Source organism: Thalassophryne amazonica, chromosome 1 (assembly GCF_902500255.1).
Source record: "Thalassophryne amazonica chromosome 1, fThaAma1.1, whole genome shotgun sequence".
In the NCBI taxonomy this organism is placed as follows: Eukaryota; Metazoa; Chordata; class Actinopteri; order Batrachoidiformes; family Batrachoididae; genus Thalassophryne; species Thalassophryne amazonica.
This window is the reverse complement of record NC_047103.1, coordinates 21,607,953-21,621,640: the sequence shown is the minus strand read 5'-3', so window position 1 is coordinate 21,621,640 and position 13,688 is coordinate 21,607,953. Positions and strand designations below refer to the sequence as shown.

General features: G+C 42.9%; 1 protein-coding gene across 1 annotated transcript in view; it reads left to right on the top strand.

The window, feature by feature from the left end:
- The window catches only part of gli3 (GLI family zinc finger 3), a 240,705-nt gene that overhangs the window by 117,990 nt on the left and 109,027 nt on the right, over positions 1–13,688 (top strand). The window contains exon 4 of the mRNA XM_034166901.1: positions 4,838–4,943. Coding sequence (XP_034022792.1) covers positions 4,838–4,943 — 106 coding nt within the window. The remainder of the gene's footprint in view (positions 1–4,837; positions 4,944–13,688) is intronic.

Genomic DNA, 13,688 nt, shown 5'->3' with positions numbered 1-13,688 from the left:
TTAGTCTGTTTCCAGGCTGGTTTTGGTACACAGTACAGGAAACAATACAAAGTAACAGTGTCCAAAACATGAGACTGAAGGCGAGGTCAAAAAGCAGGTGGGCAGATTGGTACATGGCTGGCCAAAAACGAGGAACAAGGACACTGGGAGAAGAGAGCTGGAAATAAATGCAGGCATAATGCACAAACGATCTGACAGAGAAATGCAGAAAACGAGAGGCTTAAGTAGCAGGTGTGATCATAGATAATCAGACGCAGGTGCAGGAGAACAAGCAGGAAGAAGGCGTGGCAAACAAAAGGGACCAGACACACCCAAACCAAAGCCCACACCGAAAGACAAGGGTGTGCAAACAGAGAAACGCCAACCAAAACTTACACAGACAAACGCACACAAGAAATAAATACTAAATAAAAAAATCCTCCACAGACCCAAACCATGACAGGATCTATGTATCAGAATGCCCTCGCTCAAGGATCCACCCACCCTCTTTTTTAATGGAAGGTGGTTAAACGCCCACCCTACAATAAATGAATTTTGTGACCCAAACACATCATAAAAAGTAAAGAGTAAAGACATTTTTCTCATTACTTCTGCATCTTACCTGTGACGATGTCATCAGTGTATGCTGGTAGTAGTCACATGAGAATGACGTCAGTTCCAGAGTTTGCAGTGTGAGAGTTGTGTACAACATAGGACAGATCTGGCACCATCTGGCAGTAAATGGTTGCGTTATTTGCAATTTATTTTTTGTGGTGAAATCAGACATTTTATTGAAATATATGGAATGTAATATTGGCCACATTTCTGTATCTGCCACCCTCTTCTTCAGGCAGAATTTCGCATGGAACCCCCAAAGTGTTCCTATGCACAAGTACGATATTTGCATGGGCATACGATTCAATGTGGAATTAACAATACAAGTATAAAATGTGACAATAATGCCATGAAAAAGTGAATTCCATCACGCTGCTCACTTGTCAAAGAAATTGTTTCCCTTCTTTCTCCCGTTTGTGTAGCTGTAACATTAATTAATCTAGGATAATTTACATTGTAACTTAAACACAGTGTGCACAGTTACTCAGTATCACTCGAAATTATGCAGGCACAGTCTGTACTGAAATAACATTTTTTCCATTGTTGTCTTCCTTTATATGATTCGTACATCAGTAATAAGCAAAGCTCTCAGGCATTTGTCTGTGTTTTGCCGCTTTTTTGTCGCCAACACAACACGAGGGCTAACATCGCAGTGCCGTCTCCTTGCGACTGTCCACTCTAGTTCTTCTTAGATAGGGTTCTATGAATGACAGTCAGTATTGGAGACATTTTAGTTGTCGCACTTAAGTGACTGTGCTTCTGAGAATCCTTGGGTACCGCTGGAATGCCTTAGTGTCAAATGAGCAGTTGCTTCAGGAGACTCAAATTAGGAGTAACACTTGTGTAATGAGGGAACATCAGCTACGATATTTTGGCCATGTGGAGTGCTTCTCTGGGCTTGATCAAACATACAGGCTCCTCAGTGTTGAGGAGGCCACCACATGGCCTCCATAAAAAGGCTATGGGGATATCTTCCATTTCAACTGGCTGCAGCAGATAAATGGCTACTTTCAATAATTGTGGATTGACCGGCTCTCTGCCTGGGTGGTTGCTATCCAGGACCTTGGTTAGTTCCGTGTGGTGGAGGTGGCAACATACAGCATAGACACATGCTCCCAGACATGACCTGATTGTGCTTCCTAATAATATGGGAATAGGAATAACACTGGAACTGGTTCTCTCTTGACAGCAACTGCACTTGGCCTTTCCCAAGTTGGTGTTGATCGTTAGACTGAATGCATGAGTGATTACGTAACCAGACCTGAGACGTACAGGGGGATTAACACCTACCGTGGTGCAGCTGTGCTGGCATACGCCAACACTGGTAGTGCTGTTAGGCAACCCAGTATTGGCCGTCTGCCCTCTTGGCTCACACTGACAGATGCATACATGCTAAAAAAACACAGAGGCAGTAGACTTCAAGACCTGCTATTTGAAAGTATGCAGATGTTGAAACACTTTGCCTTAGGGAGGTGATACACAACTTGGCACCAGTCTCAGTAACAGGCAGTGAAATAACATGTAACTGGTAACCAATGCTTGAATGAAAATTTGTAGAAATAAAAAAAGTTCCCTTAAATGTGTGTATGTGTGTTAATGTGTCAGTTTTCACTGCCATTGTTTTCCATTTTGCCTCAGGTGATATGGGCCAGTCACGCCGTGCATACTATCATAGCTACATGTGTGTGATGGCATGAGTCGTGTGCCATTTGTCTTTGGGACTGTGCAAGTTTTAACGAATTGAAGTTTCACAAGTCAACCCCTCGGCTTGGGTATACTCAAGTAAAAACTCTTGTTCCAGCTTGTCCATCAATGGACAAATGGGGAGCTTAGTGGCAAACAGAATTCCAGCTATTGATTTTAAAGATGATATTTAATGGGGCTGGTTACAGGACAGTATTGCAAAATCTGTTAATCCAGTCTAGTGATGGCAGTTTAAATTTCAGGAGTAAAAATAGAGAAAGATTTGAAAGCTTCTTTTCGGTAAATAATATGTTTTATCTGGATGAGTAAAGGCAGCACGGTGGCTTAGTGGTTAGCACTGTTGCCTCACAGCGAGAAGGTCATGGGTTGAATTCCCGTCTGTGGCCTTTCTGTGTGGAGTTTGCATGTTCTCCTCGTGTTTGCGTGGGTTTCCTCCGGGTGCTCCAGTTTCCTCCCACATCCAAAGACATGCGGGTTAGGTGGACTGAAATCTTTAAATTGTCCGTAGGTGTGCGAGTGGTTGTTTGTGGCCCTGTGACAGACTGGCGTCCTGTCCTGAGTGTACCCCGCCTCACGCTCTATGACTGCTGGAATAGGCTCCAGCCCCACGTGACCCTTAATTGGACTATGCGGTTGAAGATGAGTGTGTGGATGAGTAAAAAATCTGTAAAATGCACTGTTGTTTGCATGGTTGTGTTTTGAAATTTTAGTTCAGTGATTAATTATACATATGTATACATTTTTTTATTTTTATGGTTAAAGGGGCATTTAGAAGCTTTTGCTTCTGCCTACACCCTTTCGGGCACATGGGTACATTGTTAAATTGTTTTCTTTATGAGCTTTTTTTTTTTTTTTTTTTTTTTTTGAGTCTGTGTGTGCCAAATAAATACATTCATCCATTCATTCATTCATCTTTCTGACAGTTCTGTCAAACCATTGAAACCACTGTGTTTTTGTTATTTTATGTGCCTCAGTGGGTACACTACACAAACCATATAATGTTTGGCATGAGTGGAAAATGGGAACAGTTTGCTGTTTTTCTTACAGTTATTTATTGCTGTTTATTGGATTTTCTCAGAATTTAGCTCATTAGGACCATATTATTTTGAAACCTGCGTGGCAAAGGCACCTCATTTAAAGAACTTTACCAGCTAGTTTGATGATTAATCCCATCCTTGCATCCATTTTCCAAACGCACTTATTATATTTATGGCCTGGAGTCTATCCCAGCAGTCACTGGGTGAGAGGCCGGGGACACCCTGGACAGGCTCCCAGTCCATTACAGGGGCATATATAGACAAACAGATACATTCACACTCTCACACACACACCTATGGTCAATTTAGAGTCACCTATTCACCCAACCTGCATGTCACCCATGTGAACATAAAGGAGCAGGTCGGAAGCAAACCCATCACCTTCTCACTGTGAGGCAGCGGTGCTAACCATTAAGCTACCACGCTGTCTGAAAAGCCAAATGTACAGAATTGCCTGATTAAATTCAGTTCAGTTCATGTGATTTATATAGTGGCAACTCACAATATAAGTCGTCTTGGGGTCCTGAATTTGCAACAACCTAGAAAGACAAAGTAGTCCATCCCCAACCCTTCAAATTAACCATCAATCTACTGGAGCCAGATGAAATGTACGCGTCCCCTTGACCTCCTCCAGCTGCTTGGGTTCTCAGCACTGTTGCGCCTACATGCTGGATCGTGCCCAGAAAAATGTGACACATGACTACGCTTCATCACCATGCAACTGATACTCTTCATCTGAGCTTCCCTAAGTGATAGTTTAACACCAAGTTGTTCCAGTGGTACCCAAAGGTCCTCCGAAGAGACCGAACACCAAAGGAATTTAATCGTTGCCTGTATGTAGGACACATTTAAAAGTTCACCTAACCTGAACTGGACCTCTTACCCGTCTTCCCACCACACATCCAAGTGTTAAATATGGTAAATGTGCTGAAATTCTACAGCACTTTACAATGGTGCCTCATATTCAGCTATCGACACACCAGTTTTGCATGTTTGACAATTGTTTGCTGTCTTTTGTTTATTTGATCTTTGTTATTTTTAGTATGGCCAAAACAGTGGGTACCCCCCCCCCCCCGAGTCTGGTCTTCTTGCGGTTTCCTTCCTCAAAATCACCCAAGAGAGTCTTACCACTCTTGCATGTGTGCTTGTTCGTGGGGTAGTATGCTAAGACCTTACCGTTGTGAAGTGCCTTGAGGTGGGTTTTGTTATGCTTTGGAGATATAAAAATAAACCAGCGTGATGTCAGCATGCTGGCATGCAAAGAGCTCAACCGTGCCCCGGGAGGACGTTGCCCAACTTTAACTGCAAAACCATCACCTCCAATGTCTTGATTGTCTGAATGCATGGTGATGCTGTTTGGGGATGATTTTATCTCAGCGAGTAGGAGGAGAAACGGTTTTAGCTACATTAACTCAGTGAAGGAAACTTTGAGTCACAAAGCTCATTGAGTTACATTTTGACTTTCTGTCTCTTTAATGTGCATTTTTTTAATTTTTACGCAGCTCCACCACAGTTCTTCCCATCCTTCCATCCTCCGGTGCCAGTTGACGATCGACACACCCAGGGACGTTACATCTACGAGCCTTCTCCCGTGCCCCCTCTTCATGTGTAAGTTTCTTAAAGTGCTCACAGACCGCAGTCACACACCCACAACCAATACATTCACAAAGAATAAAAGAACACCGGATCACGGATCTTGATGAGGAGCTCGCCGCCGCTGTTGGCGATCCAAATCACGCCCCTGAACTCCCGCCTGTGGGTGCGCAGACCGTCATCCTCATAGGTGCCGAGTGCCTTTTTTTTTTTTTTTTTGCCTTTCAGGATCAAAGGCCACGGTCCTGTATGTAGGCAACATGATCTGCACGTCAGAGACGCACAAATGAACATGTGTCAGAGACATGGAAATGAGAGAACAGCGAGGGGAGCCTGGGAGCGAGAGATTCTCATAAGAGCAATGATCAAGCCCTGTCAAGAGACGGAAGCAAGCCTCTGCTGACGCGCGCTCAGATCGACTCCTGACATACAAACTGCACGTGTGCAGGTCGACTAACCATTGCAAGCAATGAAACGTAGCTTAAAACATGGTGTCGGGTTTTAATAGTCTTGTATTTCCGTGGCTGCGCCCGTCCGGCTTAGTGAACTCCGTCCAACATCCTCTTTCTTACTTTCGCCGTTTCCGTCTCTTTTACTTCATCCATCATTTGTATTCTTCGCGCCCAAACATTAAGAACCACAAGTAGATGCCTCATTGTCCTTGTTTCTTTTCCAGGAGACACGAAGGAAGCGATCACTACGCGACCAGGACAAATTGGATGGGGCAGCTACTTGGGCCACATTATGTTTGATATTCTTCATCATTATCAGCTCCCCCTTTCTCCTCCTCAGGAGTCATATCTCTCCCTTGCTGATGTGCCACTAACCGTAATGAATTTTTTATATCCTCTCCACCTCCCGCCTCCCCTACCTCTGGCCCTCCCCACTTCTCAACCCTCCTTCTCAGGGGCTGCAGGAGGGGAAAAAAGAGGAAGGGGGTGTGAGGCAAGGAAATAAAAAAAGGGAGTTGATTGATGCTCCATGTCACTGCAAACAAAATGGCAAATATAATTTAGCATTTAGCTTATGTGGAGATAATGGGGCGAACACGCGCCGGCAACATAGGCACGAACAAACAGTCTGGCTTGTTATCCGTCAGGAGCGGTTTGGCGAGATCTGGAGCACAGGTTAGGGAGGCGGAGGAGAGGAAAGAGGGAGGGGGGCGACACTGAGCCAGGGAATTGAATTAAAGAAGAGAAGTTGTGCGGCGCCCGAGTCTTCAGTCACTCTGTCCAGACAGGAGTTATCTGTGCGCTTGGTTTGCTGTCACTTGAGACACGGTCGTGCTCTAGCACGCTGCTTACGGCCTGTTTATTCGCGCAGTTAAGCATAGAGCTGTTTAATATGACATGCTACACTGAGGAACACTATTTGTCATTATTACAGGACAGCTATTTAGTGTTCGGTCTTATTTAAATCAACTCTGTGAGCACGTTGTCATACATGTTAGCTGTGGACTTATCACAAGCTTCATATGAAAATGGCCTCAGCTACTTTTGAATGTGTCTGTATGGAACCAACAATATTTTGGTCTGAAAGAAACAACCAGCACTTACTACTTGGGATGCATAATGTCCTGCCAAGATTCCCCAGTTTATTATTAGGGGTTGGCCGATATTGCTTTTTTTTTCTCATGGCTGACACCAATTAGTAAAAAGTGTCCAAATTTAGAATGACACAAACTCTTGACACAAAACTTTCTTGAAATGCCTCACATCATGTGTTGAATGCACAGAACCTTTCAACATGACTTTCCAGCCCAGTCTCACGTTTTTTTTTTTCGTGCTCCCATCACGAAATGAGTCAAATTTTCGTGACAGTTTTTTTTTTTTAAACTTACTATTACTAACCCTACTCCTGCCCCCAGTGCTAACCTTAACCATAACCTAACCCTACTCCTCACGGAATGAATTAGAATGAATTTGTGCTGCTGTGACGAAAGTGAGGCGCTTTTCGTCACAGCAGCACAAACCAATAGATTAATGCATATTTCGTGCTGCTGAATCACAACTTGCCGTGAGACCAGGTTGGACTTTCACACAAAATATGCAAGGGGCTATAAGCAGCTTGCCTGAACAAACAAACAAACAAACAAACAAACAAACAAATAAATACATAAATGCAGCTGAAACAGCTCCAGTCTAATTTAATTTAATTTTAATTTAATTTAATTAATTAATTTAATTTATTTTATTTCCTTTATATAGCGCCAATGTTGGGAAAGTGTAGTGACACGGACCCACAACAGGGGGTGCAAATGAACGGTCAATAGATGAGCCAAAATATAACAATTTAATGTTGTGAATGTGCACAACGAACATACAGACAATCTCAGAATATCACAACAGTCAATACACAAAGGTGACGTGTGGGCAGGCTCGAGGATAGAAGACGTCTGTCCTGAGGAGAGCCGGAACCACACGATTTCCGCCGCCCCAGAACCTGGTGAATACTGGAGCCGCCAAGTCCCGAATTCCCAGGTGATCACCGTCCCCGACTGTCGGATCTGGTACTGCTGGCGAAGAACAAAGACAGTCAAGTGTGGGTGTGTGTACACCCAGTAACAATAACGGTGGGAATGCCACCTCCACCTCACACTCAGCGCGTTGCAGCTGTCTCAGCTGAAAAGGAGCGCCGTCTTGCACAGCCTCCTCAAAAACGACCGGTTCTCCTGCAAACACTCACAATAAACAGATTTACAAAAGGCTGAGGATATTACCTCCAATGAAGTATGATATCTCGGCAACGAGGTGGAGATGACGTCTGGTCTTTATGGAGTGAGATGATGTTGAGTAGATGGGTGACAGCTGTCAAGAGGTAATGAGCGACAGCTGTCACCCCCGGCTGTGTCCAAGGCGGCAGCGCCCTCTCGTGCCTGAAGCCCGCACTTCAGGCAGAGCGCCCACTGGTGGTGGGCCAGCAGTACCTCCTCTTCTGGCGGCCCACACACAATAGCCAAATCACAACAGAGTTGCCTCAAGGCACTTCACACAGGTAAGGTCTAACCTTACCAACCCCCAGAGCAACAGTGGTAAGGAGAAACTCCCTCTGAGGAAGAAACCTCAAGCAGACCAGACTCAAAGGGGTGACCCTCTGCTTGGGCCATGCTACAGACACAAATTACAGAAATAATTCACAGAACAATTCACGGACGAATATACAAGAATTGCTGTTGGTGCACAGGAGAGGAGGGTCGCCAACACAAACACAACTCCCATCTCTGGATGGAGCTGCACCTTAAACAGAGAAAAAACAGAATCAGGCACCAGAAAGACACGAATTTAGGTGAAGTTGAGGCCACAGCCCACTCCAATTACTAATAACATGAATTAAAAAAGTAAAAAGAGTAAAACAAAACTGTACCAGTATGCTAGCCATATGAAAGGGAAAATAAGTGCGTCTTAAGTCTGGACTTGAAAGTCTCCACAGAATCTGATTGTTTTATTGACGCAGGGAGATCATTCCACAGAACAGTCTGCACTTTGATTGCTTCTTTTATACCAACATTAACCTATAATGTTGATTTGATAACTCATGACGTCTAACAAATCGGGCAGTGCTATAGGCAAGACATTGCTATAGACCAGAATGTAGTAACTGCAACTTTTAAAATGACAGGTACTGATAACCACAAAAAATGCTGAATATCAGCACCAGGCCAATAAACGGTCGACCCCAACCTAGTATGGACATATCACAGCAAAATGTGTTCCCCATAAAGTACCAATGATATACATATGTGTGCTCAGTTGCTAAGCACTCGTGAGATATAGCCAGAATACCAAAATGAAACTGTTCTCATTTGTATGCAAATGTACCCAATAGGCATGTGGAGATTAATCGATACAAATCAGTATCTAGATACAAAAATGCGCGATACGAGTGCATCGATTCATTTGACGGGTTGAATCGTGTTGCATCGCTCGCTGCCTGCTTGCATCAATTTTTTTCCGATGCACATTGAATGCACCACGGATGGAAGCTAGAAAGCACATTTCTACCACAACAACGATGACATCAATAGCCTTTTTGCTTAACGATTCCCTTATCGGTCCTTCAGTTCTGGACATCGGAGCGGCTGTTGTTTTTGAAGGTGTTTATCGGGAAATGATCATTTCTCTATGTTGATTGCAGCTTAATTGAAGCTTGAAGCAACGAAGCAGCGCTTTGACCCGCTGTTCGCTGGTTCTCTGCTTCGCTTCCAGCAGCAGGTCCGCAGTGTCTTCATTAACCCTCTCAAAGCCATTTAAAGATGTCAAGGTCACGAACTGGAACTCTTGTCTTGTTGTGGGAAAAGAAACGAGAATCGGCGAATGTTCCACACCAGAGTTTTACGCGATGGTTCTCTGGCGTGAGCGCCAGTCGGTGTGAGGAGCTCAGCCCAAAGTTGTCCATCGGGTAAAGGAAATAATAATAATATCCTCTGTTTTGTGGGACTAAGTGCACAAAAGAGTCGCTAATAACTTCAGAGCGAATCACCATTTTAAATCAAATAACACCTTTTTCCAAACGTTATAATACAAACAAACTACAACCAACTAACCCCCCCCCCCCCCCCCCCCCCGCCAAAAATGAGACATCCTCTGTTTATTATGAATTACATCCTGATGTGCAGCGCAGCCAGCTGTAAGAGCTCAGCTCAGAGTCTATGGAGTTACATTTGTGTCAGTAATGTCTGAAAGGAAATGCTTTTGACAAAAACTACACATTTTGTTTATTTCTTTTTCTGTCCAGAGATCTAGGATCCATCATGTACAGATTTTATTTATATCCAGAGATCAAGGATCCAGTGACCATGTACAGATTTTATTGATTTTTATTTATGTCCGGAAATCAAGGATCCAGTGAACAATTTCATATGTATTTACTTTAAGACTCAATGAAATGTTGTTGATATAGAAAACCTGTAAAACCATTTACCCAAATGTAGATATTGCATCCTTTATCACCTCTTTGGATCCAAACTGTGTGGAGAGTGTTCAGTGACCACAGTGCATGGTAAGTGCAGCTGTTTAAGCTGGCTTTTGAGATGGACCACACTCACAAATTCATAAATTCATGGAAGTACCCAGACCTGTTACTTGCAGTACATTTTAAAGGTAAGTTAAAAACTGTTCAGCCTGTGTTTAACTGGAAATTTGCTCTGTTGGGTGCACTTTCATACTGTGTGTGTGTGTGTGTGTGTGTGTGTGTGTGTGAGCTTTCTTTTTCTGTTGATGGAGTGCAGATAGCGTGTTTGTAATGTATTTATGAAAACACAGTTTGTTAAGCATATGGAAGATGTATTATCAGCAGTCCTACATTTTCATTTAAAACAGTCCAGATCCACAAACAAAAGTGAATCTCCACCCCCATTTTTCCACCTGCCCCAGCCATGAAATAAATATATGACACAAACCAGAATGATTACATTTATGTTTTCCCATTAGTTATTACTTTTATTTCATTGTTCATTTTGTTTCCAAATCAGCATCCCGGTGTCATGAATCTACCATATGAGGTTATCTGACTATTTCACTCTTTAAATACCAGAAATCCATCAGGGTAAGAAGGTCCCACCTGTGGCCCATTCTCCAGGTAGATCTGGAATTGCCCCAGAAAAGGCATCTGGTGTGAAACTTGTACAAAATAAACATATGAATCCATACCAGGTCAAAAACAGGAGAAGCCAAACACTTGCGTGGCCTTGGGTGGAAGACGTCCCACAGTGTTTCAGACGCCATATCCAAGCAGCTGCAGAATTACAGCTGGGTCCATCCACGTGACGACAAATTGGAGTCGAATCCAATTCTGCTTTTGGCTTTGTGCAAGTTACTTCTGTGCCACAACTTTACAACAAAACGAAGACTCGGATTTCACGCTGCTCAGTAACGGTGCTTGTAACTAATGCCAGCAAATAAATGCAGTCAACGTGCAGCTGTCACTTCAGGAAAATGGAGGACAAGAGGCGGCTTATGGAGAAATATTGAATTGTTTTAAGACAAGTTCTCCTCGGTGAGTAGAATTAATCGGTATTAGCCCTCTCAAAGATATGCCTAAGTACACAGGGACTATTATTGCAGTACTTCCCCATGCAGCCTCTCATTACGGCCTGTAATTACAGTTGGTTTGGCCCTGCGGCAGTTCCATCAATCCAGCACAGCTTTCCCTGCCACGCACACAAGCCAGCCACCACTGGGCATCAGCGGCCAAAGAAAAACACCACGAACGCCCGCCAGCTTGTTTCCTCCCACCACAATGACACATCCACCATCCATACGTGGCAAATGAACAGAATCATATCCTATTACTGTGAAGGGCCTAATTGAAACATGTTTATTTATGGTCTCCGTTTTTAGATGAGGAGCGGCCGTTAGCAGTGCCGCTAACGGGCTCCAGCGATATGAGGCGATGGAATTAAATTAAAAGCTCATAAAATGAAATATGCTCTGTATTAGCTGTTTGACACTTAATTTGCCTTCAAATGAGCAGAGGAAATCACAAATTAACTGTCCTTTGTTTTCCCCCCCCCACCCCTCTTTACCTCACCTCCTCGATTAGGCAACGGAGCGCAATTACAGACAGAGGCTAATCGTTTAGTTTATGAATTCTTGTGGGGAAGGTACCAATGTGCCATTCAATATTAAAGCCTCAGGGTCAGGGTGGGGTGGGGGTTGGGGGACGGGCACAACTCTGGAACTTGCATGTTCACAGGAACAGTTCTTTACGTGAGTCACATATGAACCTGAAAGAGTTGCAGTAGCCCCAGTTTGAGGTTTAGTGCTCATCTTTACGCCAAGACTGGAAAATGCGCCAATTTCAATCTCACCATGATAAATTAAGAATTCACTTATTATATATATATACACACACACACACACAAGGTTGGGTAGAATTCATGTGGATTACATGTATGTATGTACATACATTTGGATTACTTGTAATCTGATTACTTTTGGATTACATTTCAAAGTAATCCTACCCAACCTTGTGTATATATATATATATATATATATATATATATATATATATATATATATATATACACACACACACACAGTGGTCCCTTGTTTATCGCGGGAGTTACGTTCTAAAAATAGCCCGTGATAGGCGAAATCTGTGAAGTGGCCAGCGTTATTTTTTACAATTATTATAGATGTTTTAAAGCTGTAAAACCCCTCACTACACACTTTATACACTTTTCTCAATCAGGCATGAACATTTTCTCACATAAGAAATTATTAATAGTGACTGACCAGTATTTCACAGTTCCTCTTCGTCCTGTCACGTCTTTATCCACTGACTCACACCTCGCTGCAGGTGTCTTTTTCCGAGTGTAAAACACAGTTATGGGTAGTTGTTGGCGCTCTTTTTTTCTTCTGGGCGAGAAGATTCTTATAAACAGACATGCAGAACACAATGCGCATGCTCTCCCTTCACGGTGTCGCGACCGGCTGCTTGATGAGGCCACGGAACACAATGTGCTGAAAAAAAAAGCATGCAAAATTGGACTAAAAAAAAATCTGCGAAACAGCGAGGCCGCGAAAGGTGAACCGTGTTATAGCGAGGGACCACTGTATATACACACACACACACACACACACACACACACACACACACACACACACACACACACACACACACACACACACACACACACACACACACACACACACACACACACACACACACACACAAAACTTGCTATGCAAGAGTATATATAGAAATGATCGAGAATCCAGATCCAGATCGCAGCCACACTGAAAAAAAGAACCAACTTAAAAAGTTGTTTCATTTGGTAACACTAATTCACATTCTTTATTGTCATTGTAACATGTACAATGAAATGTAAGCTGCAAGCCTTTCAGTGCAAACATAAACCTGAGTAAACCACACGTAGACATCTGCAGAAGAAATGACAAGTAAACATAAAATTTAACTGAATGAAAGAGGTATGTTCAGAGCACACATTAAAAAATAAAAAAAATAGAAGAATGTAGTAGCAAAAAAGAGATTGCATATAAAAAAGAGAAAAGTATGTACAAAACTGGAATATTTCAGTGGCAGTGGATATTGCACACAAATAAATATTGCACTAATTTCAATTGTGGCATGTGACATGGCTATCTGGTTCCAGTGGCATTCATTCAACACCTGAATGAATTAAGTTGTTTAAACTTAAGTTAGTAAGATAGATCAACTCTAACATAAAAGCTTAAGTTCAAACAACTTAATTCATTTCCATGTTACCAATTGAAAGAATTTATTTACGTAAGTTGCATCAACAATTCTTTTTTTTCAGTTCAATACCAAAATTGAGATATACGAGGGCTGTCCATAAAGTATAGGTCCTTTTTATTTTTTTCAAAAACTATATGGATTTCATTCATATGTTTTTACATCAGACATGCTTGAACCCTCGTGCGCATGCGTGAGTTTTTCCACGCCTGTCGGTGACGTCATTCGCCTGTGAGCACTCCTTGTGGGAGGAGTCGTCCAGCCCCTCGTCGGAATTCCTTTGTCTGAGAAGTTGCTGAGAGACTGGCGCTTTGTTTGATCAAAATTTTTTCTAAACCTGTGAGACACATCGAAGTGGACATGGTTCGAAAAATTAAGCTTGTTTTCGGTGAAAATTTTAACGGCTGATGAGAGATTTTGAGGTGATACTGTCGCTTTAAGGACTTCCCACGGAGTGAGACGTCGCGCAGCGCTCTCAGGCGCCGTCGTCAGCCTGTTTCAAGCTGAAAACCTCCACATTTAAGCCTCTGTTGACCCGGGACT